The 25,141-nt window shown below is 47.8% G+C and overlaps 1 protein-coding gene across 3 annotated transcripts; it reads left to right on the top strand.

Annotated features, from left to right (window-relative positions):
• Positions 1–1,574: 1,574 nt before the first annotated feature.
• On the top strand, positions 1,575–25,141 carry Top3b (topoisomerase (DNA) III beta). Of its 3 annotated transcripts, none has more exons than XM_013031598.1 (18): positions 1,575–1,645; positions 6,598–6,766; positions 7,858–7,989; positions 10,163–10,269; positions 11,707–11,781; positions 13,290–13,486; positions 13,919–14,075; positions 14,954–15,067; positions 16,628–16,718; positions 17,818–17,972; positions 18,106–18,211; positions 19,961–20,107; positions 20,213–20,386; positions 21,734–21,862; positions 22,448–22,597; positions 22,934–23,034; positions 23,464–23,665; positions 24,556–25,141. In XM_013031598.1, the coding sequence occupies exons 2-18, from the start codon at positions 6,697–6,699 to the stop codon at positions 25,035–25,037; spliced, it is 2,589 nt and encodes an 862-aa protein (XP_012887052.1). In that variant the 5' UTR covers positions 1,575–1,645; positions 6,598–6,696; the 3' UTR covers positions 25,038–25,141. The 3 variants fall into 3 exon arrangements, with proteins under 3 accessions (XP_012887052.1, XP_012887053.1, XP_012887054.1); XM_013031599.1 differs by lacking the exon at positions 1,575–1,645 and adding an exon at positions 1,754–1,822; XM_013031600.1 differs by lacking the exons at positions 1,575–1,645; positions 6,598–6,766; positions 7,858–7,989 and adding an exon at positions 9,930–9,974 and having other exon boundaries at positions 24,556–25,135.

Raw genomic sequence — 25,141 nt, 5'->3', positions numbered from 1 at the left:
ATAGTGGGAGAGGCCAGGTATGAGAATAGCCTGCTCTTCAACCCCAGCTTGAGAACTATTCCATTCCCATAATAGTAATTGCTTAAGAGAGCTCCATCTTCATGGGCCCACCTAGCTTCTATTTAGCTACCCAATGGGGATAAATATTCTAACACATGCATTTGTGAAACACATTCAAACCATAGCTTCCCACTCCTGGCCCATGCCTTCAATACAAAATACATTCATTCCATCCCAATAATTCCATATATCTTAAATTATTCTGATATCAACTTCTCCCAAAAAATCCAAAGTTTCATCTGAATCAGATTGGGTTCATCCCAAGGCATGATTATATTCCTATTTAAACTCTTCTCCAGCTATGAGCCTATGAAATCAAAAGAAGGGCCGGGAGCTGGTGGTTCACACCTGTGATCCTAGCTAATCAGGAGGCTGAGATCTGAGGATCACGGTTCAAAGCCAAGCCAGGCAGGAACTTTATCTCCAATTAACCACCAGAAAACCAGAAGTGACGCTAAAACTATTCAAAATCTCTTTTTCAAAAAAGAGCTAGAAAATAACAGATATACTTGAATATATCCATGAATCTAACATAGTTCTAAATCAAAGGAGAAGAACCTTATTAATGGCTTTGACTTTAAAAAAAAAGCACTAACAAAATTTACAGAATTTTGCATTAACAAAACTTACAGAATTACGCCACCTTAATCCAGTCAGTATTGTTTTTATTTAGCTATTAGTATATTCATCCTCCAGATATATGTAACACATCATTCTTTTCACTGTGCACAATCTGTAGCTTTCCTTTTTTTTTGGTTGGTTGTGGGGCTTGAACTCTGGGTCTGAGCTGAAGAGCTCAGGGAGGCAAGCGCTCTACCACTTGAGCCACAGCCCCACATCTGTTTTCTAGTGGTTTACTGAGGATAAGAGTCTCATGGACTTTCCTGCCAAGGCTGTCTTTGAGCCATGATCCTTAGATCTCAGCCTCCTGAGTAGCTAGGATTACAGGTGTAAGCCACTAGCGCCCGGCTAGCTTTCAACTCTTTTAAGTATTAATAACAAGCCGGGCACAAATGGCACGTATCTGTAATCCTAGCTACTCAGGAGGCTGAGATCTGAGGATCAAGGTTTGAAGCCAAAATACAGGAAGTGGAGCTGTGGCTCAAGTGGTAAAGAAAAGAAAAAGGTTAGGGACAGTACCCCGGCCCTGAGTTCAAGACCCAGGACAGCACAAATATAAAAGTAAAAAGAGTATTAATAACATTTGCATACCAGTTCTATAGTTGTTAAAATGACAATGATCATTATTGTGTTCCTTGTATCGGAGGATTTGTCCACCCACCCCACCCCCGGACTACAAACTACAAAGGGGGCAGGTCGGGAAGGACTGACCCCTGCAGATCGTGATAGATCGCGGCAGGTCGCGGCAGATCGCGGCAGATCGAGGCAGATTGCGGCAGATCGCGTTCCCACGGCAGTCCTGAACACGGAACGCGTCAGTCGCGGAACTCGCGGACATTGACATCGGAGGACATCGGAGGACTATAGCCGCGGGACTCCAGAAGCGACCGGATCCGGAAGTAGGGGTTTCAGAAAGCCTCCCTGAGCCGAGCCGCTTTAAAGGAGGGACGTTCCGCGTCTGCGGGTGAGCGGTGGGCGGCGGGCGGCGGGCGGCGGGCTGCGGGCGGCGGCCTTACGCGGGCTGCTCCGGGACGCGGGAAGCGCGGCTTTACTCAGGCGTGCTACGGTCAAAACTAGTCATCGGACCTTCCCATGCCGCCTCGCTCTCACTTGAGCGAGGTCTGCTCTCCAGGCTCACAGGGTAGGAAAACTGAGGCTCGAGGATGGGGGGGGGGGAGGGCGCGGATGACGGGAGGAAGCCTGTGCCCGAAAAAGTCGATGAAGTCTCTAAGTCTGCAGGCTACCCCAGTGCGTTCTACTTGCTTCCTCCTGGCCTGCGGCTTGGTTCTCTTGATGCCGTTTCCAAGGAGGAAGGCAAAAACTTTTCCAAATAAAGCAGAGAGATCCCAGAGATAGTCGCTTCTCGCAAAGATGAAAGGGAAGGTGATGGGCTGTCTCCCTACCTTTTCGTACCCCCTGCTTTTGGAAATGGGACTGACAGGATAGCCCAACTTGAGCTTGCTGGCCAGGGAGCCCTGGGGGGTTCCTTTGTCCAGGGCTCTGAATTGTTTTGAACCTCATTTTACTCTTGGTTTTTAATGTTTACATCCCCACAGAGCTGCTGGTAGATGAAAGAAAACGGTGTTTATAGCTATAGTATGCTTAGTAAAGTGAAAGGGCTTGAGAAATTATTTTCCTGATTCTGTGAGTGTTTTTAGTAAAGTTCCTGCAGATCCCCTTTTAGGCCTTCACTTTATGCTAAGCCCTCTTGTTCAAAAGACACTGAATGAGGCCCGGCACTGGTGGATCACATCTGTAATCCTAGCTACTCAGGAGGCTGGATCCAAGGATCATGGTTTGAAGCCAGCCCCGTCAGAAAAGTCCCCTTTAGACTCTTATTTCCAAATAACCACTCAAAAACTAGACGTGGAGCTGTGGCTTAAAGTGGTAGAGCAAAAGAGTTCAGGGACAGGCCCAGGGCCTGACTCCAGGCCCAGCTCCACGACTGATGACCACCAAAAAAAAAAAAAGAATAAAAATAAATCTCTCTACATAATGTCTCCCAAAGAATGAATACCTGATTGTGGCCTTGATGATGAGAGTTAGTAGTGTACCAATCAGGCATACAATGTATCTTATACAGACACCTGATCTGTCACTCCCTCATCTCCTGCCCTTCCCAAACTTCATGGTTCCATTTCACAGGAGAACATATTTTGACCACATTCACTTTCCTTCATTCTCTTTTTGCCTTCTCCCCATCCACTAGTTTGCACATCCAATAGGAGTATGTGTTACTTGTTCAGAGTGGTTTCACTGGTGTTTTATACATATGCATATACCGTACTTAGTTCAGATTTACCTCCTGGGCTCTTCTCATTTTCCCTATTCCCGATCTCCATATTATTCAACAGCTTTCACTGAATTTTGTTGCACTATCTGCTTTCACTCATCCAATGTATTCTATATTGTTCACCCTCTAACATTCTCTTTTTCTCCACCCCCCCCCCACCTAATCCTCTCAAACAATCCCACAATTACCTACATGTTTATCTTTTAAGTCTAGCATCCACGTATGAGAGAAAGTATGCAGTCTTTGTCCTTCTGAACCTAATTTAACATGATGATCCCAATTCTGTTCATTTCCCTGCAAATGACATAATCTCATTATTCATGACTAAATAATACTCTATTGTGTATAGATAGCATATTTTCATGTTCCATTCATTGTAGAGCATCGAGGCTATTTCTATAGCTTGACTTGCGAAAAGTAGCAGCAAACATGAGTGTGCAAGTACTCTATTGTATTCTTTCATTCCTTCAGATATATACCCAAGAAAGGCATCACTATCTTATGGTAGTTCTATTTTTAGTTTATTGAGAAACCTTCATACTGACTTCCATACTGGTTGCACTATTTTACTTTCCCACCAACAATTTATAAAGATTCCTTTTCTCCTACAACCTCACCAGCATTTGTTGTCATTTGCTTGATGCCCATTCTGACTGGAGTGAGATAAAATCTTAATGCCATGACCTTCTCTCCCCACCCCCCATTTGTTTGGTGCTGGTGGAGCTTGAACTGAGGCCCTGGATGTTGTCACTGAGCTCTTTCTGCTCTATCACTCTACCATTTTGAGCCACAGTGCCACTTACAGTTTTCTGGTAGTTAATTGGAGATAAAAGTCTCATGGACTTGTTGGGAGATGAGAAGGGATGGGAAGGAGAAACAAGGAAGCAACAATGCTTGATAAGAAATGTACTCATTATCTTGCCCATGTAATTATAACCCCTCTATACGGTATTTTCACAATAAAAAAAAATAAATAAAATAGTTTTTTAAAAAAAGTCTCATGGACTTTTCCTGCCCAGTCTGGCTCTGAACCGTAATCCTTAGATGTCAGCCTCCTGAGTAGCTAGCATTACAAGTATGAGCAATTGGCATCCAGCTCTTTATGTATTTATTGGCCATTTGTACTCCTTTTGTGAATTTGTTGAGTTCATTTATTAATTGGATTGTTGATTCTTAGAGCATTTAGTGTTTTGAGCTCCCTATATGGTTTGATTATTAATCCCTTGCCAGATGTATATTTGGCAAAGATTTTTCTCCTGATGGCTGTCTCTTTAGTCTAGTGATTGTTTCCTTTGATAGGCAGAAGCTGTTTAGTTTGATGCATTCCTATTCATCACCCTTACTCTTATTTGCTGAGCTATTGGAGTTCTGTCAGAAAATCATTTCCTATGCCAGTATGATCCAGGTTATCTTTTTTTTGTTCCTTATTCTTTTCTGTAGTGGTCTCAAAGTTTCACATCTTACATTAAGATCCTTGATCTTTTTTGAATTGATATGGGACAGGAGACAGGAGATAGTATGTGGATATCTAGGAGTAAACAACTTTGTGTGTGTGTGTGTGTGTGTGCATGTGTGTGTGTGTGCGCGCGCTCGCGCGCACGCACACTCTCAAATGTGCCAGTCCTGGGGCTTCACCTCAAGGCCTGGGTGCTGTCCCTGAACTTTTTGTTCAGTGTTAGCACTCTGCCACTTAAGTCACAGCTCTATTTCCAGCTTTCTTTTTGTTTGTTTTTGCTTATGTAGCTAATTGGAAATAAAGCCCTGAGTTCCATCCTTAGCAACACAAAAATAAATTGAAGAATTCAAGAACTGGGGGTCTAGCTCAGTAGTACAATGTTTGCAACAAACAGTTCACTGTGAGTCTATGGATTATCAAGCTTTATTCTCCAGCATCGGCAAAATTTTCCAGACAAGGACACAGGAGCATAGAGGCTCCAAATGGATTTGTTTTATAGTGCCTAAGTTGACTAGAGCATGTTTGAGTGATAAAGATGGGAAGGCAAGGGGCTGGGAAGGTGGCTCAGTGGTAGAGCACTTGCCTTGCATGCATGAGGCCCTGGGTTCGATTCCTCGGCACCACATAAGAAAAAAGCCGGAAGTAGCGCTGTGGCTCAAGTGGTAGAGCACTCGCCTTGAGCTGAAGAGCTGAGGGACAGTGCCCAGGCCCAGAGTTCAGGCCCCAGGACCGGACCCAAAAAAAAAGAAAAATGGGAAGGCAAATGTGAAGAGGCTCCTGAGCTCCACTGGTGGCTGGAGCTGCCAGCTAGTGTGTCCCAGACCCAGTCATAAGTCAGTAGGACCCTTCAGGTCTACACTGAGAATCTGCCTGTGTTCTACACAGGAGAGGCCATGATTGTTCTTCTCCCCTCTAAGAAATGAATCCACCAATATGGAGGAGCCAACCCAAGGGGAAGGCCAGGTATCCACACTGACTTAGCCTGTAAGTTCAAGTCCATTGGCCCCAGGATCTTCCAAAGTGTAAATTTAGGGACAGAATTAACCTGAAGTCGTAGACGTCACAACATGAATCCAAATTTCCACTTCCTTTAACCCGGGCAGATGTTCATGCACCAGTTTCCCTAATTCTCTTTTTCTTGCCTCAGATTGTTTGGTTAGTTTGTCTTGTTTTAGTGTGGGTACTAGGGCTTGAACTCAGGGCCTAGATACTGTCCCTTGGCTTTTTGTTTGTTTGTTGCTCAAGGCTCTCAAGGCTGGTTCTCTACCACTTGAACTACACCTCCACTTCTGCCTTTTTTTTTTTTTGGAGATTAGTTGGAAATAAGAGTCTTGTGTACTTTCCTATCTAGTCTGGCTTCAAACTGCTGTCCGTACATCTTAGCCTTTTGAGTAGCTAGGAAAGAAAGCGTGAACCATCAGCACCTGGCTGACTCAGGTTTTTTGTTTTGTTTTATTTTGATTTTTCTAAAATGAGTTTCCTGGAACTGAGAGTATGTCTTTCCTGGGTTTGCATAAACAAATTGATATGTTGGGTTGAAATTATTTTATACACCTATTTCAGAATAATTTTTTAGCCAGGTACTGATGGCTTATGCCCATAATCCTAGCTACTCAGGAGGCTCTGAGGATCACAGTTCAAGCTAGCCTGTGCAAGAAAGTCTATGAGACTCATCTTCAATTAACCACCAGAAAAATGAAAGTGGCCTTGTGGCTCAAAGTGGTAGAGTACTAGCATTGAGCAGAAAAACTCAGGGATAGCGCCTAGACCCTGAAATCAAGCCCCATGACCTACAAAAGAATAATAGTAGTAATTTTAATTAATTTTAAAAAATAAAAACCAGCTGGTGGCTCATGCCTGTAATTCTAGCTGTTCGAGAAGCTGAGATCTGAGGGTCGTGTTTCAAAGCCAGCCAGAACAGGAAAGTCTCACAGACTATCACCAGTTAGCCACCAGAAAATTGGAAGTGGAGCTGTGGTTCAAAGTGGTATTGTGCTAACCTTGAGCAAAAGAGCTCAGGGACAGTGCCCAGGCCCTGAGTTCAAATCCCAAGACTGACAATAAAGGATCCTGGGTTCCATCCTAGTACCAAAAAAATCAAGTTTCCTTGTTAGTGAAATAGGCTTGTTAAAAGTATTTCTATTCTCAGTACTGTACTTTGCTTCAGGAGACAGCACTGGCCACAGAAGAATAGTTTGTGAACTGCTTCATTGTCACCCTTCTGCATCTGGATGTGAAGGACTAAAACTCCTAACAACCTCCAGCCATGAAGACGGTGCTCATGGTGGCAGAAAAGCCATCCCTGGCACAGTCCATCGCCAAGATCCTCTCCCGAGGTAGGCAGACACACCAGCACTAAGCTTCTTTACTGCTTTGGACTAAAAGCATAGTTGTCTTTACCTTTTTAGGATGATTTCTTTTTCCAAAGAGTGATTCTACCTCAGTATGGGTCCACTGAGGCAGTTAAGTAGTAGTTACCCTGGATGCTTCCACACCTGATATGTGCCAGTTTGTGCCTGTCAGGATTAGTAAGATGTGGTTCACTGTGAGGTGAAAGATGCAGTGGTTAGAGGCCTGAGCCAGTTTGGGGCATTTAGTCACAAGCCACAGAACTAAGCCTGGAAGGATTTAGACACAGCCAGAACCCACCTCAGTCTTAAGTCTTGACAAGTCAATGTTATGAACATTGTCATTGCTGGGTGCCCACCATTCCCAGCTGAGCCCTTGACTTGACTTCAGGCACAGCCTCTGTACCTCGTGTCCTTCAAGAGTGGCCAGTAAGCCTACTGTTAGCCATAATCCTCGCAAGACACTGAAGAAGGAGGGAGACTCTCTGTCCCTTGTGCCCTGTACTGGCCAGTGGGCTGGTTGGTAGTGTGCTGTTTACCCTTTGTCTTTGAATTCCATCAAAATAGGAAGAATGTTTATATCTTGGATTCCTAGAAGTTTGGCAGGCATCCACCTTGACCTAGGAAGAGCCCCTAGTATATCTGAGAAAGCATCCACCAAAGGTTCAGAGGGGTCTGAGAGGAAGCATCTCATCCCTAGAAGCTGTAAAAGTTTGGTGTAAAGGCCATCAGTGGACAGAATGAAAAGATACCCCAGGAGTTGACCGTTAGGAGGTCTCTGGTGATATTAAAAGTTTGAATAAAATGATTCAGAAGTTGAAGTGGAAAAGACAGAGAAAGAGACTAAAGTGCCTGCCTCTGGCTTCCAGCAGCCTGGAACTCTACATCATGAGTCACTATGGTTGGTGTTCACGGATGCTTTTGTCCCTGGGCAACATCAAATCTCTTAGGACCTAGTGACCTATAGCAGCCTGAGGAATGTTATTGCCTGCTCTGTAGAAAAATGACTCTGGCCCTCGGGTCTCCACAACATCTGCAGCTCAGCCAACAGCTGCCATCTCTATACTTCTCCTCCCTAGGGAGCATGTCCTCACACAAAGGTCTGAATGGAGCTTGCTCAGTCCATGAGTACACGGGCACCTTCGCTGGCCAGCCTGTCCACTTCAAGATGACGTCTGTCTGTGGTCATGTGATGACCTTGGATTTCCTGGGTGAGAACTCCACTCTGCCTGCCTCTCCCCTGCCAAGGGGAGCCCTCCATAGTTCTGTTCCCACCCAGTTGTGGCCATGATGAAGCAGGGACTGGGCATTCCTAGATGAGGTGTTCCACCGTCCTTCCAGGGACATAACAGTCTCAGAGGTGTTAGAACTGTGAAGCATGACTTAATGTCACATAGTTGTGGTGTGATAGAAAGTATAAGTGTGGGGCTGGGAAGGTGGCTCAGTGGTAGAGTGCTTGCCTTGCATGCCTGAGGCCCTGTGTTCGATTCCTCAGCACCACATAAGCAAAAAGAAAAAAAAGCCAGAAGTAGCGCTGTGGCTCAAGCGGTAGAGCGCTAGCCTTGAGCTGAAGAGCTGAGGGACAGCGTCCAGGCCCCACGACTGGACCCAAAAGAAAGTATAAGTGTGGCAGGGTGAACCTTGCATGCTCTGGAGCTCAGCACCCTTGGGTCCATTCCCAGCAGTTTCCATCCTGTGTGGACAAGGTGGTAGCATCTGTCTCAGGAGGAGCCTGACCTGTACAGGTGTTCTAGAGAAGACTACTGCTCCTGCTGAGTTGACTGTTAGCCATTGGCCATTAGGTAGCTGTCCTCGTCATCTTTGTATCATTATTTGTTCTCCATTTCCTTCAAAGGGCTAGCAGAGCTCTGTGCCTGACAAGAGTCCAGCTGGGTTGGAGGTGTGACTCAGTTGGTAGAGCTCTAGCCAATGAGCAAAAGCATCAGATACCAAGTTTGATTCCCAGTCTTGGGACTAAAAAAAAGAAAAAGCCCAACTGCTAGAATAGTCTTGTTTTACAAAATACCTGGGACAGACTAACTATTGAACTCACAGAGTTAGGGGCTGAAGTCCATAGTGCAGGCTCTGGTAAGGACGTGATGGCAGATGATAGTGGCAGGACACTTGCAAAAAGGAGGAAGATCATGTGATAGAGGTGAGGAGTAGAAAGAGATTCAGGGATAGGGCCTGGTCTTATAACAACTTAGTCTCACAAAAAATTATCTTAATCCCTTTCAAGGGCAACGTCTTCAGTGACATAAGGACTCTAGCCTCTACCTCTCCACCCCAGTGTGGAGCTTCCAGCATAGGATCGCTTGGAAGGCTCTCAGACAACATAAATCATCACTATAGCATCTCAGTCTGCCAGCTCACTTTCTTCCTAGAGACTAGAGCAGAGACCGGGCTTCTGAATTGTCATTTCTCTTTTTCTTTTTTTCCAGTCAGCCATGGTACTTGAACTCAGGGCCTGGGCTCTTTTGCTCAAGGCTAGAGCTCTACCAATTCAGTTTTCTGGTGGTTAATTGGAGATAAGTCTCATGGACTTTCCTGCCTGAGCTGGCTTTGAAGCATGAACCACCAGTGCCACCTGTCATTTCTTATATGTAAACAGAACAATAATGTCACTCACTTCCCAGCACTGCTGAATACAAAAAAAGGTAGAACACTTAGCACAGGGCCTAGTACAAGTCTTGGCAGTTATTCTTACTGTTTATTACCACAACAGTGATAACAGGAGTGACTGAGTTGTGCAGTCAAGCATTTGGACCCCAAGCTTGGGGTATCCTGGGAAGCCAGGCTTTGAACTTTGCTCTTTCTGACCCCCTTCTCCCAGGCTGCAAAAAATATAATCTAAAAGCCAAGGAATAGATCATTCAGAGCTGGGCCTTAAGTGGGTGGAGGTACTGTATGGGAAGCCTAGAGAGACCGACCCTCTCCGGGAAACAACCAGGAATCTATTCTCTGCCCCATGGAGTGCTGGGTGAAGGCAAAGGGTTATAGTAGTCAAGGATAGAAGAGGTGATAGCATGAGTGGTATGGTTCGGGGCCTTTGCAAAGCCATCTTTTCAGAAACAGTGCTTCTGGAAAAACTTCAAAAACAAGGCAAAGAATGGAAACCCTGCTAAGAATTTGCTTGGTTCCTGTGGGTAGCTGGAACTTTAGCATCAGCTTAGCGGCCCAAAGGAAGGAAGGACAGGTGGGTAGAGGCCACCCTAACAAAACCCCATATTCCAGCTCTCCCCCTAACTGTTGGGTGACCCCGGGTCAATTGTTTTCCAAGCCTCTTTGTCCTCTCTTGTGAGATCCAAGATCACTGTCTTTCTGGAAGCCAAGCCTTTATAAGCTGTTAAGTGAGACTCTTGTCACTGTGGCTGTGATTGGCAGGAAAGTACAATAAGTGGGACAAGGTGGACCCCGCAGAGCTGTTCAGCCAAGCCCCCACAGAGAAGAAGGAAGCCAACCCCAAGTTGAACATGGTGAAGTTCCTGCAGGTATGTGAGGGGCAGGAAGTCCCTCCCCTGGCTCGCTTCCTGCAAGTGGCCACTGCTGTCTTTGCCCACTTTGATTTGAGCCCTCAACCTCATCTCAGACAGAAGCCCTCATTTCACCTTTTAGAGCACTTCCTGCTGTCCCAGCAGACATTTTCAGGCCTAGGACACACACCCACACCCATATCCTTGCCACCCTTGTCACTCAGTCCCTAAGAGCACACATTCTATATTTATAACACTGTGGTTGAGGGGGTTTTTTTTCTCAGTGTTAAAATCAGTGCATATGTATTATAAAAATTGGAAAATAGAGTTAAGGATAAGAGAGGAAAAAAATATTCAAACTCCATGATGCAAGACAACCACTTTGGAAGTGGCGCTGTAGCTCAAGTGGTAGAGAGCTCGCCTTGAGCTGAAGAGCTGAGGGACAGCGCCCAGGCCCAGAGTTCAAGCCCCATGACTGACAAAAAAAAAAAGACAACCACTTTGACATTTAGGGTTATTTATTTCAGCTCTCTTATTGTTTAGCTTTTAGCATTAAGAACACATTGTGGGCTGGGCATCAGTGGCTCACACCTGTAATCCTAACCACTCAGAAGGCTGAAATCTGAGAATCATTGTCCAAAGCCAACCAGGGCCAGAAAGTTCATGAGACTCTTATCTCCAGTTAGCCACCAGAAGCCAGAAATGGAGCTGTGGTAAAGTGCTAGCCTTGAGCACAAAAGCTCAAGGGCAGGACCTGAGTTCAAGCCCTAAGACCAGCACCCAAAAATAAATAAATAAAAAGCATATTCCAGGAAAAGGAAGCCAGGCATAATGGTTCATACCTATGTGTGCAGCAACCCAGGTGGTGGAGATCAGGAAGATTGTGGCTAAAAGCCAGCAAGGGAAAAAAGTTTATGAGATTTCATTTCAACCAACAAGCCAGGCATTGGTGATATAGTTCTGTTATCCCACTTACATGAAGGCATTGGTAGGAGGACTGTGGTCCAAGTTGGCCCGGACAAAAATGCAAGACATTGTCCAAAAAAAAAAGTAAAAATTAAAGGTTTGTGGGGGAAGGGGAGACACTGGCTCAAGTGGTAGAATACCTAGAAAGAAAAACTTCAGTAAATCCTCTTCAGTCTTTTATTGCTCTCTGAAAATTGTAGAACATGGCATGTGCATGCCCTGTTCTGTGACCATGGAATAAACGCCGAAACAAATAACAAAAAAAAATCATATTGCAAGTTTAATTTTTTTTGATCCAATGAAACCAGCCTTTCTGAACCAGATTCTTTTCAGAATGGCCAAGCCAGTCTTCATGTAACAAACTCCTTGCTCAGCTCTGGCATCAGTCCTTCTGTAGGAAGCTCAAACCTCCGGGACCTGCTTTCTACTCCTGAGGAATTTCAGGGCTGGACCTCTGGCACGTGGATATTAATGTGTGTTGCATGGCAGGTAGAAGGCAGAGGCTGTGACTACATCGTGCTGTGGCTGGACTGTGACAAAGAAGGGGAGAACATTTGCTTTGAGGTGAGCTAAGAGCCCACTTGGGTTTGCTTTTGGTCTTTCTGCCACCCTCCCTGCCCCTCACTATCACACCATTTCTGCTGCTAAAGTTGGAATTTAGTGCCTTAAAAATGCCAATCCTCACACCCTTTATTTTAGAAGTTCTATAGTTTTAAATACATAGGCTCTACAAAGGGTGATTGTGCTTCTTTTTAATGGAGACACATGGTATGAGTGAGCACCAGGTGGCAGAATTTTCTGGGTGGATTTGAGTTTCAGATGGACTGTGTTAATTTTCAGTATCCTGGGCCTAACTAGTTCCTTTCAGCCTTTCAGCTGATGTGCTTGACCGTCTTTATTTTTCTCATCTCCTGCCATCACATATTATCTCCACTTAGAACACCCTCCACCTCTCCCATCTTGTCCCAAGAGCCCTCCCTGAAGGTAGGCAAATGCCCCCTTGTGCTGACCTTGCCCCTGGCAAACTCATGCTGTTATTTGTAGCTGCTGGCTTCACTGGGACCTCTCAGGGTGTGGTTCCTACCAGGACAGCTCCATGTCCCTGTACCTCAGCTGCCTCCTGGGCCTGACCCACCTCAAGTAGGTCACAAAAACTCAGAATCCTAACTGGGCACTGGTGGCTATGCCTGTAATCCTAGCCTCACAGGAGGCTGAGATCTGAGGATCTCAGTTCAAAACCAGCCCAGGCAGGAAAGTCGATGAGACTCTTATCTCTAGTTAACACCCAGAAAACCAGAAGTAGCACTGTGGGGTAGACTACTAGCTCTGAGCAAAAAAAAGCCCAGCCCCTGAGTTGAAGCCCACCATCACAAAAAAAAAAAAAAAAGAATCCTGCATTCCATGCAGCACTCTCAGCAAACCCCATTTCAACATCCTTCCTCATGTCTTTCCTGGCCCTCTCCAAAGAGCCAGGTTGTGACTCAATGCCAGCTAGGGCTTTGCTTGCATCTGTGTTGGAAAATGGTGGCAGCTCATAGCCTTACTCTCTTCCATATAAGGATGCTACATGGCCAGCCTCTGGTGGGATTCCTTTTACCCTGCACAGTCTTCTTAATGAGCCTCAATGTTGGGACTCTGCTAGCCTACCCATCCTTGCCCCTTGGCCTTCCCATCCTTGCCCACTTCCTCATCCTCTTTGTTCCTTTCCTGTCTTTCCTCCAGTCAGTTAAATGTTCCACATACCCCTCCAAGCATTCCCTGAAGTGGGATGGTTTGGAAGGCCATGCAGTAGCATTTCCTGATTGGGTGGGGAAGAAAACAGAAAATTCTGACAGGACAGTAGTAATAAGGGAGTATGGGGAGACATTTATAGCCAAAAGGTGAAAGAATCATGTGGAAAGGGTTTTGTGGGGAGACTAAGGCCTCTAGAAAGGCAGTAAGATGGAAGAGAGTCTAGCAAGAGTAGGAAGTATGGCACTTAATCCTAGAAGGAGCCGTGCCTCAAAGATGGAGATGTAGAGCAGGACGCAGAGACCTTGAGGTCAGTCTCAGCCAGGCCACCTTCTTCTCAGGTCCTCGATGTCATTCTTCCTGTCATGAACAAAACCCAGAGTGGTGAGAAGACAGTGTTCCGGGCCAAGTTTAGCTCCATCACAGACACAGATATCTGCAGTGCCATGGCCCGCCTGGGTGAACCGGACCATAACGAAGCGCTCTCAGTGGATGCCCGCCAGGAGCTGGACCTCCGTATCGGCTGTGCTTTCACCAGGTGCTGGGTGACTTCCACATACCTATACCCTTCCTGTCGCCAGAACACTTTCCTTTATCACCCCTGGGCCTCTGAAAGCCAGATGTACACCTAGTAATGTTTTTAAATCTGGAAGAGACTCCTATGTTTAATGGACATAGATCTCATAGGTACCACTGAGAAGACAGTGTGTCATGGGTGGGATGTAAAAGATGTGAAAGCCGCTCTCCTGCTCACTTCTCCATCACACACACACACACACACACACACACACACACACACATCTCTCCTTTTGACTGCAACTGTAATTTCTAAAGCAGGAACCATTCCTTGGGCCATCTCCCTACTTACTGCTCGGTCCCCAGGTGTGACTCATATGGAATGGAATGATAGTGGCTGAAGTGAATTCTTGACCAGTTGTCTTTTTGTCTCCAACCCCACCACTCGCTCTAGGTTTCAGACAAAATATTTCCAGGGGAAATACGGTGATTTAGACAGCTCTCTCATCTCCTTTGGACCGTGTCAGACTCCTACCCTGGGATTCTGTGTGGAGAGACATGATAAAATCCAGTCCTTCAAACCAGAGACCTACTGGGTGCTACAGGCCAAGGTTCTTTTCCCTTCTATCTTACTGGCATGTGGATTCTGAGAGTCTTCCTCCATCATTCTCCTACAGGCCTCTGCTGAGAACACCCAGTACAACATGAATAACTACACAAGAGGGACTTTGAGCTGGGTGCAGGTGGCTCAAACCTGTTAACATAGTTACTCAGGAGACTGAGATCTAAGGATCAAAGTTTGAAGCCAGTCTGGGCAGTACAGTTTGTGAGACTCCAGTTAACCACCCAAAAGCTGGAAGTAGAAATGTGGCTCCAGTGGTAGAGAGCTAGACTTTTGGAAAGAAAATTAAGGGACAGTACCCAAGCTCTGAGTTCAAGCTCCAGTACTGGCACCTGAAGAAAAAAAAAAAAAGGATCTTGGTTCCTAAGGAAAGGGACTGCAACCTTTGTGGCAGCAGCCATGCTCAGCCAGGCCTGGATATATAATGGAGAAGTAGAATGAGTAAAGTAGGATGAGGGCATCCCTGGGAGGCTATGAGCTTTTGAATTTCTTGGAAGTCTTTAGAACCTAAAGCCTCCTAAAGTATGTCATAAGATTTAAAATATACCTGCACTGCTATGGTTGGCCCAGCACTGAGGACCTCAGTGGGGAACACCTGGCTTAGCCAGGCACTGGAGATGAGCAGGGACATAGTAAGGGGTGGAGACCCAAAAGTTTCTTAAGGATACAGCCTCAATGCAGGCTACCCTCCTGAAGCTACTGCCTGTTTGCTTGCAGGGGTGTGGGAGGACTGGGTGTCAGCTTGAGTAGCAAAGGTATAGCTATGAGATGTTAACCCTGAAACCACTGTCCTAGGCAATAAAAACCAGTTTCCTCTGCCTAGATTCTCTTGCATGTCAGTGAGCTTTCCTTCTGTCCTTCCTGCAGGTTAACGCCGATAAAGACAAATCTCTCCTTTTGGACTGGGACCGAGTGAGAGTATTTGACCGGGAGATTGCTCAGATGTTTTTAAACATGACAAAACTGGAGAAGGAAGCCCAGGTGACCCTGCTCTGCTCACACCTATCACAATTGCCTTGGATGGGAGTGGCCCTGAAAGCCTCTAGGAGAAATAGCTAGGACCCCAGGCCACAACTTTCTCCCCCTTTCTGAAACAGGCATCTTTTTTGCAAAGTTCTACATGCCTGCTCTATACCTATAACCCTGCCAGGCTTCTTCCACCAAACCCTGTGGACAGTATCTTGTATGGCAAGAGTCTGTTTCACAGATACCCCTTTTTGTTTTGTTTTGTTTTGTTTTTGTGCCAGTCCTGGGGCTTGAAGTTGGGGCCTGGGAGCTTGTCCTTGAGCTTTTTGGCTCAAGGTAGTGCTCTGCCAAATAAGCTACAGCTCCATTTCCACTTTTTTGGTGGTTAATTGGAGGCAAGAATCTCACGAACTTTCCTGCCCAGACTGGCTTCAAACCACAATCCTCAGATCTCAGCCTCCTGAGTAGATAGGATTACAGGTGTGAGCCACTGGGCACTCCCCTGCACAGATGTCCTATTAAAGCTAACAACTGTATATAAGGACCTGTGTGTACATGGGTGAACCTGTTCAAAGTCACACAGCCAGCAGGGAAAAGGATCCCAGCCCCAGTCAGCTTTCACACTTCCTCTTGTGCCACTTTGCCCCTTTTGCTTCTGGAACTTCTTGTGAAACTGTTCCATGCTGTTTCCACAGAGCCCCCGTCTCCACCTCCAAATCCCAACCTAAATGACCTCCACTGCCAAACATACACAGTTGTCCTCAGCATTAGCACCCCCATTTGTCAATCTAGAATGCAAAATGTACTGCTCTGGCCAGTCTACATGCAATTGGCAAAGGCAAGAGCTGTAGAAAGTGATAAGCAAGTATAGCCAGCAAGTATAGCCCACAAATGTCTTCTCTTTAACCAGCCCAAGATCTATAAGTTTTGGAATAATTACCAACTTAAAATTTGTGAGCTTTCCCATAAAAATCCTGACTTCGCAGCATCTCTTGAAAAATCAGAAGCCACAGCAATACCAGTTGCCCAGTCAGCACTCAGCAGTGAACAGCAGCCACATACTCCATTCCTGGTTGACAAATGGCATTTACATCTGTAGCTGCTTCCCTGACTCATTTCCTTTCCTCCAGATTTTCTCTCCTTCAAAAAGAATCTTAGTTCCTTTTTCTTTCCTGGTCCTGAATAAATATTCAGTCCAGTCTTCAGATTGCTAGGAAGAATATATTTCAGAAGCAGGGAGACCAAATGAATGCATCTAGACACTTTACTCACACATCTTTTTGTTTTTGTTTTTGTTTGTTTTTTGGGGTTCGGTCGTGGGGCCTGAAATCTGGGCCTGGCGCTGTCCCTCAGCTCTTCAGCTCAAGGCTAGCGTTCTACCACTTGAGCCACAGTGCCACTTCCGGCTTTTTTCTTTTTGCTTATTTGGTGCTGAGGAATCAAACCCAGGGCCTCATGCATGCAAGGCAAGCGCTCTACCACTGAGCCACCTTCCCAGCCCTACTCACACATCTTGATTCCCTTTATTATGCCCTCTCTCCACCACAGAATCACTCAGTCTGTCCTGTCTTCCAGGTGGAGGCTACAAGCAGGAAAGAAAAAGCCAAGCAGAGGCCGCTGGCCCTGAACACTGTGGAGATGTTGCGTGTGGCTAGCTCTGCACTGGGTATGTAGGGCATTCTATAAAGTCTCCAAAGATGTCTTGCAGGCCATTGCAGATCTGACTAGCCCCAGTGCAGGTGTTGCCAACACTCTCAGAGGCGCTGAGTACTTTTCAAGCTGTAATGTCTGAGGCTTTGAGTCTGAGCCTCATCTCTCTTAAGATCTTGAGTACAAACAAATCATTCCTTAGGATTGTTACTTAAGACTCTCCATAGTGTCTTCGAATTTATGTGGGGGAAAAGAAAACAGACTATTTCCTAATATTCAGTAGCCAGTGCCAGCACTAAATATGTGGAGGCCACTTCAAGACAGGGCCCTCGTGTAATCACTGGACCAACAGAAAGCTTCCTAAAGGCATTATACCCTGGAGGTCCAGCTGCAGAGATAAACTCTGATCCACTGTCCTCCTCACTGGCCACTTTGTTCCTGTTCCTGAGTCTTGGTTTCCCCCTGAGAAAATGGGAATGATATTACCCATCTCTTTGCTGTAGTGATTATATATGAAATGGTGTGTCTTAACAATAGCAGTGGTGATATGGCCACTACCAGAAAGGGATATAATATTAGAGTCCCCAAGCAGCTTTAGCTAGTGCATGGGAGAGCCTTGGCCAGCTAGAAACAATGTGAGCATTGTCTCCCTGAATCTGATTCCCTCAGAAGAAGATTGGGCTGAGTGCAGCCTCTAGGCACTGTGGAAAGGCGTGAGTACTGTCTCCTCAGAGAAATGTCTCCAAAGTCCTTCCAGGGCAATGACTCCATCCAAGGGGTCACTAGCCTCCTGTGGTTAGGAGCAGCAGGGCTCACCCTCCCTCAGCCCAGATCCATGAAGACGGACTGATCACTTTGTCATCATCCTAATGGGCTTAACAACCCCAAGGCCTGGGGAACAGTATTCCAATGCCATAGCTTCCTCTCTACCATGAGCACTTTGAGGGTGGTGCTATGGAGGAAACCCTCATAGGTTTAGAACTTAAGCCTTTTGACAGGCTTCCTGGCATGGACATCTGGCTACCTTGTGGGGTGGGCAGCAAGAGTGCCCAGGGTTGAGGGCAGGCACCTGACCATCACCACATTCCAAGCCAGCTGAGCCCTGCTTTTCACAGGCATGGGACCCCAGCATGCCATGCAAACGGCTGAGCGGTTGTACACCCAGGGTTACATCAGCTATCCACGGACAGAGACCACCCACTACCCTGAGAACTTTGACCTGAAGGGCTCTCTGCGCCAACAGGCCAACCATCCCTACTGGGCAGACACAGTGAGTGAAATGCACCCTGCCCCTGCACAAACCTATAGCTACGGGAGGCTTGGGACAGATTCAAGCACTTTGGCCACCCAGGACTGCTGGGAAGTGGCCAAGTCCAGACTCAGCTCTGCCCTCTCTTCCTCAGGTAAAGCAGTTGTTAGCAGAAGGTATCAACCGCCCTCGGAAAGGCCATGATGCTGGTGACCACCCCCCCATAACCCCTATGAGGTCTGCCACAGAAGCTGAATTAGGTATTCCATATCCCCTTTTCCTGTGCACACACTCACCTCACACTTGTCAAACTCCCAGGATGGGAAGACCAAAGCCCTGCAGCCTCATTGCACAGGGTCAGGTTCTGTCAGCAGTATGGGGGCTGAGCGGGGAAGCAAAGGGGGGTGAGGGGTTGTCCCTTCTGTGCCCATTTGTCCCCAGCTTGATGAGAAGTTTGCCTGAAAGTTTAAGTTGTTTTTGTTTGTTTGTCGTGAGTAGTTTGGAGGGTTTTTCTTCTTCTCCTCCTCCTTTTTCTCCTCCTCCTCCTCCTCCTCTTCCTCCACCTCATTCTCCTCCTCCTCCTGCTGCTGCTGCTGCTTCTGCTGCTGCTGCTTCTTTTTTGCCAGTCCTGGGGACTGAACCTTGAGGTTCTTTTGCTCCAGGCTAGCAATCTACCCACATGAGCCACAGCACCACTTCCGGCTTTTTCTGTTTATGTGATACTGAGGAATGGAACCCAGGACTTCATTCATGCTAGGCAAGCACTCTACCACTAAGCCAACATTCCCAGCCCTTTTTTAAAAAATTTTATGTTGTACAGAGGGATTACAGTTACACAAGTCAGGTAATGAGTACATTTCTCTTTGGACAGTGACACCCCTTCCCTTGTTCTTTCTCGTTTTTTCCCTCCTATCCCCACCCTCAAATTGTGTAGTTCATTTTCAACGTAGTGTCTAGTGTGTACCACTGCTACATTTGTTCACCCTTTTGTCCCTTCATTTCTGCCCCTCCCTTATCTTCCCAAAGACAGATAAACAAGATAAAAAGAACAGCAAACAAAAATAACAACAAAGAAAAAAAAAGCCTCTTGTTTCTATTTCCTGGCACATTTTGATAAATATGATTTTATATGATCAAAGGCACATAGGCATTGCGCCTTTGTTCCTCCCCTAAGAATATCCTCCTTTGGTCTCACTGTGTGTAAATGGCTAGAGTCCTATATAATTTATCATGTCCCCATGTATTTTAGATCTAGCTTCTGCATACAAGAGTAAATGAGACATTTACCTGAAAGTTTTGCTTCCACACCACAGATCTAATGGTGAAGCACTGATAGCTAGTCAGGGAAGGGCCAGTGTGCCAACATCCTGGGAAAGGGCATGAGGTACAGAAGGACAGGGCTTAGTGTTGGGGCTATACCTGCCTTCCACCAGTGCAAGGCCATACTAATGACCTGTGGGCCAGAAGGTTGGGCAGGAAAGGGAAAGCAGTACAAGTGGAGCCTCTGTGCCTGAGTGTGAAGGATGGGCAGCATGTCACTAGAGGGGGCAAGGACAGGCTGGGTCTGACAGGGCAGCCCCACTGGAAAAAGATGAAGGAGGTGAGAGCTGTAGCTGTGAAGGGACTACCCAGTCATGAGGCAGGTTTCCCTACTGTGCTTTTTTTTTTTTTTTCAGTCATGGGGCTTGAACTCTGAGCTTGGGCGCTGTCCCTCAGCTCTTCAGCTCAAGGCAAGCACTCTGTCACTTGAGCCACAGCGCCACTTCCAGTTTTCTGAGTGGTTTATTGGCGATAAGAGTCTCACAGACTTTTCCTGCCCACGCTGGCTTTGAACCTCGATCCTCAGATCTCAGCCATCTAGGATGCTAGGATTACAGGCATGAGCCACCAGTGCCCAGCTCCTGCTATGCATTTTTCTTCTCTCTGGTATCTGTACCAAGACCCTGTTTCTGGAGGGAGGGTATTGGAGGTCTGACCAGCCAAGGTGATTGGCTGTGGGTCTTCTACAGGGGGTGATGCATGGAGGCTGTACGAGTACATCACCAGGCACTTCATCGCCACAGTCAGCCACGACTGCAGGTATCTTCAGAGCACCATCTCCTTCAGAGTCGGGCCTGAACTCTTTACTTGCTCAGGGAAGACTGTCATCTCCCCAGGTAAAGCTGCCTTTCCTAGAGAGCTTCCTTTTCTCATCCATGGGCACACATCCATTCTGAGGTTAGTAGGCCCAGGGAAGCTGAGTGGTGATGCTGTCTCCTTAGGGTTCACAGAGATCATGCCCTGGCAGAGTGTGCCACTGGAGGAGAGCCTGCCCACCTGCCAGCGAGGAGATACCTTCTCTGTGGCAGAGGTGAAGATGCTGGAAAAGCAGACAAGCCCACCTGACTACCTGACCGAGGCTGAACTCATCACACTCATGGAGAAGCATGGCATCGGTGGGTTACCAGCCTACACCCCAGACCCAGGCCCCCAGTTCCAGACAGGCCTGCTGTGAAAAGCCATATACAAGGCCTTCCTTTTGCATCCTGGCTCTCGTGCTAAGGCCAAAAGTATATGTACTGTGGGACCAGTACATGCTGCCTAGCACCCACAGAGTTTAAGGATTTCCCTGGTACCCCATGAGTCACAGGTTTTACCAGCAGCCTCCTCCGTCCTCATAGCATTTGGATGTGCTCTGGAAAAGGCTGTGAGCCTGCTTCTTTCCACTTGGGGCAATGTGCTATACACTGACCGAGCAATCCTCAGCCTGCTGTGGTGTGTGGGTGCTGCTCCCCCCAGTATCCACTCCTTCCTGATAACAGAACAGGCCTGTTCTTTCTTACAAATCCTTCCCTATATCATGTCTTTTGGCAGCCATACACAAGACTGCAGTCTAGACAAAACAAGCTACAGTTGGTGACGGTGAAGGGGTCTTGGACTTTCTAAATAGGAAAGTGGGTAAAGATGGCTCTTTTGACTAAGGCCCTCAGGGCTACAGAGAAAAAGCCTGATAACAGCCACTACCCACGGCTGTGATGAAAACACATTGGGCACTCAGGGCCCCACATGCTCATAGTGCCACATGCAGCTCCAGCCTTTGTGGACTGTGGGACATCAGCAGGCTTCTTAGCCTTCAGATGCCAATTTTTTCACCTGTGGAAGGCTCAAAGCGTTACCTTAAGAAGATGCATGTCCCCCCAGCACTGGCAAGTATGCAGCCAGTGTGAGTTCCCTTTCTGCCTTTCTGACTAACAAATGCAGCTCAACCTTTCCATCATTACCTTCTCTGCAAAGAATAGTCTTCAAGGCAGTAGGAATTGCATCCCTGGAAGTTGCGGTCTGCTTTGGGGATCATGAAGGGACCTAGCAAAAGAGAGGAAATGGGGGAAGCCAGCCTGGTACAGCAGTATGCTTGTGAGTTCCTTTGGAGGGGGTATGCCCTGCTCTTAAGAGGGGTGAGCACTAGTTCTAAGTGGTAAAGGCCAAAAAGGGCACATTGAATAGTTGCAGAAAAAGCTGTGTGACCTTGGCAGAGTTCATTGACCCCTCTGAGCCTCTGTCCATAGCTGTCAGGGTAGAATAAACATCCCATAATAATGATTCCTGAGTTCATAAGGCAGTATGTGCAAGGTGTTTCACCCAGCTCAGAACCAGAGACACCCAGGTCTCCCTCCTATGAATCATTGGGAGATGCTTGAGAAGTACGGACCCTGTGACCAGCAGAGATGAGGTGTAAGTGCACAGTCCAGTGGATTGTGTTCAGGCTAACTCAGGAATACTTAGGGCATTGCTGTGTGTTCCAGGGACGGATGCTAGTATCCCTGTGCACATCAACAATATCTGCCAGCGCAACTATGTCACCGTGGAGAGTGGCCGCCGGCTCAAGCCCACCAACCTTGGCATCGTCCTGGTGCATGGCTACTATAAGATTGGTGAGTCCCTCAGTCACACATCCAAGATGCTGCAGGAACACGCCAGCTCCTCCCTAGGCAGCAGCTGGGCTAACTCCTCCCTGAACTGACAGTGAGCCCCAGCCCTGACTCCCACTGTGGAGTACTGCCCAGGAGCCCAGATCAGGGACTTGAGATAATGTGTGATAAACATGATGGTGAATAAAAGGTCCAAAAGGGAAAGACAAGAGACTCCTTCCTGTAGGCCAGTCCTCTGCTGAGCCTGCAGCCCTCACTAAGCTGCCCATCAGCTCTGTCTCTAGGAGGTGCTCCTGGACCTGGGAGATTGAGAAGCACCCAACAAATCTGGCCCAAGAATATGACTACATCTGTGACATGATCCTAGACAAAGATGTCTCTGGCACCTCTCCATAAGATTTTCTGCTCCTAGGAAAGGCCTAGGAGCAGTAGAAACCTGCCATCCATATCTGTGGATGGATGACTTAGGCAGAGACTAGGAGGACCAGCAGGAGCTGGAGGGGGAGCTGGCAGCAGCACTTGCCCCACCTGATGGCAGTGCCTGGACCCTGGGTTCCAGCACTCACTGTGATATCTGCCTGCTCATAGACGCAGAACTGGTGCTCCCCACCATCCGCAGTGCAGTGGAGAAGCAGCTGAACCTGATTGCCCAGGGCAAGGCTGACTACCGCCAAGTCCTGGGCCACACTCTGGACATCTTCAAGAGGAAGTTCCACTACTTTGTAGACTCCATTGCTGGTAATTCTGCCTCTTCTCCACCCCTCACCAGAGGCTGGTCCCTCAGGGAATCCAGACAAGGCTCCCTCCCAGATCTGGATTCTAGGCCTCCACAAGCCCGGACAATGATGCCAGCTGTCCAGTTACCATTGAGTCAACTCCACACACAGCACCAGCAGCACACTTTATACCTGACAAGTGGTGCTGAGCTCTCCTGCTCCCACCACTCAGATTCTCAGTCCTGACTGTGTGTGGTGGCCTCTCACTTCTAGCCCACAATTTCCCCTTAGCCTCCTGTGAAAGGTAGGCTGCCAGAGCAGGGGAGATAGGACTCCCTTATAATCTGCTTGCTTGCAGGAATGGACGAGTTGATGGAGGTATCTTTCTCACCCCTGGCAGCCACAGGCAAGCCCCTCTCACGCTGTGGGAAGTGCCATCGGTTCATGAAGTACATCCAGGTAAGGAGGCAATGCGCTGGGACCACCCCTCATGGCCACAGTGCTCTTGTGCATTGACTCAGGAAGTCCTGTCACCTCCTAAGCCTCTGCTTTGTTAAGTCACCCATAATAACAGAATGATCAAAAGGCTTAAATCATCAACCAACAATCTCCCACAGTGTGTCCATGACCCAGAGCACACATAAGCCATTAAGCCACACAGACACACACTGTCCATTTCTTTCTACCACCACATTTCTTCCAGGGCTTCTGGTCTTCCTGTCATAATGTATAGAGCAGATTGTCCAGAGGTTCAAGTGGAAAGTTGAGAGATCCTTGCCTGTTAGTGCAGTCCATGTTCTGACACAGATTAGATAGTCTGTGATGTGAGGGGAAGGAAGGTAGAACAGGGCCCCAGCAACCCTTGTGTCGCTCCTGCTGCCATCATAGGCCAAGCCCAGCCGCCTGCACTGCTCCCACTGCGATGAGACCTACACCCTCCCCCAGAATGGTACCATCAAGCTCTACAAGGAGTTGCGGTGCCCATTAGATGACTTTGAGCTGGTCCTGTGGTCCTCTGGCTCCCGGGGCAAGAGTTACCCACTGTGCCCCTACTGCTACAACCACCCACCCTTCCGAGACATGAAGAAAGGTGAGTATGGTACCTGGTCCTGCTGTCATCTCCCCCAGCATGGCCAACCCTCACCCCTGGTGAGAGATCTGCCCTCTGTGTTCAGCTCCAGTGTCACACCAAGTCAGAGTCTGAGGATCCCTCACCATGGCTCTTTCTAAGTCTTCCCTGACAGAAACCCAGGGAATGTGTGTGATGCTGCCAGCCTGACTGATTCTGCCTGTGTCCTAATTGGGCAGGAAACTCTAGACAGCTGCTTCCTCAGGATCTAGGCCTGGAGGAAGCTGTAGCCCCTCATTAATTGGGATGAGTGAGAGGCAGCAACAGGTTGGGCCACTCAGCAAGCAGGCCAGCCTCAGCCCTATCTGTCCTTGCATTGTGTCCAGGGCACCCTGGACCCAGCACGGGCAGCACACTGCAAACTCTCAGGGGTAACCATCTCCTACCACAGATTAGGGACCAGCAACAGTGAAGCATTTGCCCACTTTACCAGAGATCTGGAGGGGACCCTTGAGATCTCGGTCTTCATCCAGTCTGCCTGGGTAATTGAGGGCCTGTCCCTGCGCTCCAGAAGCTTCCAGAGCATGCAGTCCAGTGACATGAGGGCAGTAATTAGCTACAGAGAGAATAGGATAGACCTGGCTAGAATCTGCTAAAAAGGCATTAGCCTGGGGCCCCTTGAAGATCAAGGAGACTTGATAAGTAGAGAACGGGGTGATGGGAGTTGGGGACTTAGGATCACAGAGCCAATATAAGCAAAGAAACTCCAGGAGCAAAGCCAAGAAGAGCACAAGATACTGGGACAGGGATCCAGAGTTTGAGACGCTGACAAAAGGCTGAGGGGGGATCTGGGATCTGTGGGGAGGGCAAGGAGAGGCAGTTGAGCATTGCACGATTCCCTTCTCCCTCAGGCATGGGCTGCAATGAGTGTACACACCCCACCTGCCAACACTCGCTGAGCATGCTGGGCATCGGTCAGTGCGTGGAGTGCGAGAGTGGGGTCTTGGTGCTGGATCCCACCTCCGGCCCCAAGTGGAAAGTAGCTTGCAACAAATGCAACGTGGTGGCACACTGCTTTGAGAACGCCCACCGTGTGCGAGTGTCTGCTGAGACCTGCAACACCTGTGAGGCTGCCCTGCTGGACGTGGACTTCAACAAAGCCAAATCCCCCCTCCCCGGAGATGAGACACAACACACAGGCTGTGTCTTCTGTGACCCCATCTTCCAGGAACTGGTGGAGCTGAAGCATGCAGCCTCCTGCCACCCCATGCACCGGGGTGGGCCTGGGAGGAGGCAGGGCAGAGGGCGGGCCAGGGGCCGACGCCCCCCAGGGAAGCCCAACCCGAGGCGACCAAAGGACAAGATGTCAGCCCTGGCTGCCTATTTTGTATAACTCCCATCCTCCCTCGCTCTGACTCCAGCTTGATGCAGACACGGCATCATGGTTGTTTCTGAGCCCCTGAGACCATTAAAACTGTTCTGTCTTCTCTAGAAAAA

The sequence above is a fragment of the Dipodomys ordii genome, unplaced genomic scaffold (assembly GCF_000151885.1).
Source record: "Dipodomys ordii isolate 6190 unplaced genomic scaffold, Dord_2.0 Scaffold141, whole genome shotgun sequence".
Taxonomy (NCBI): domain Eukaryota; kingdom Metazoa; phylum Chordata; class Mammalia; order Rodentia; family Heteromyidae; genus Dipodomys; species Dipodomys ordii.
The sequence above is the reverse complement of the archived record's forward strand: the minus strand, read 5'-3'. Positions and strand labels throughout refer to the sequence as shown.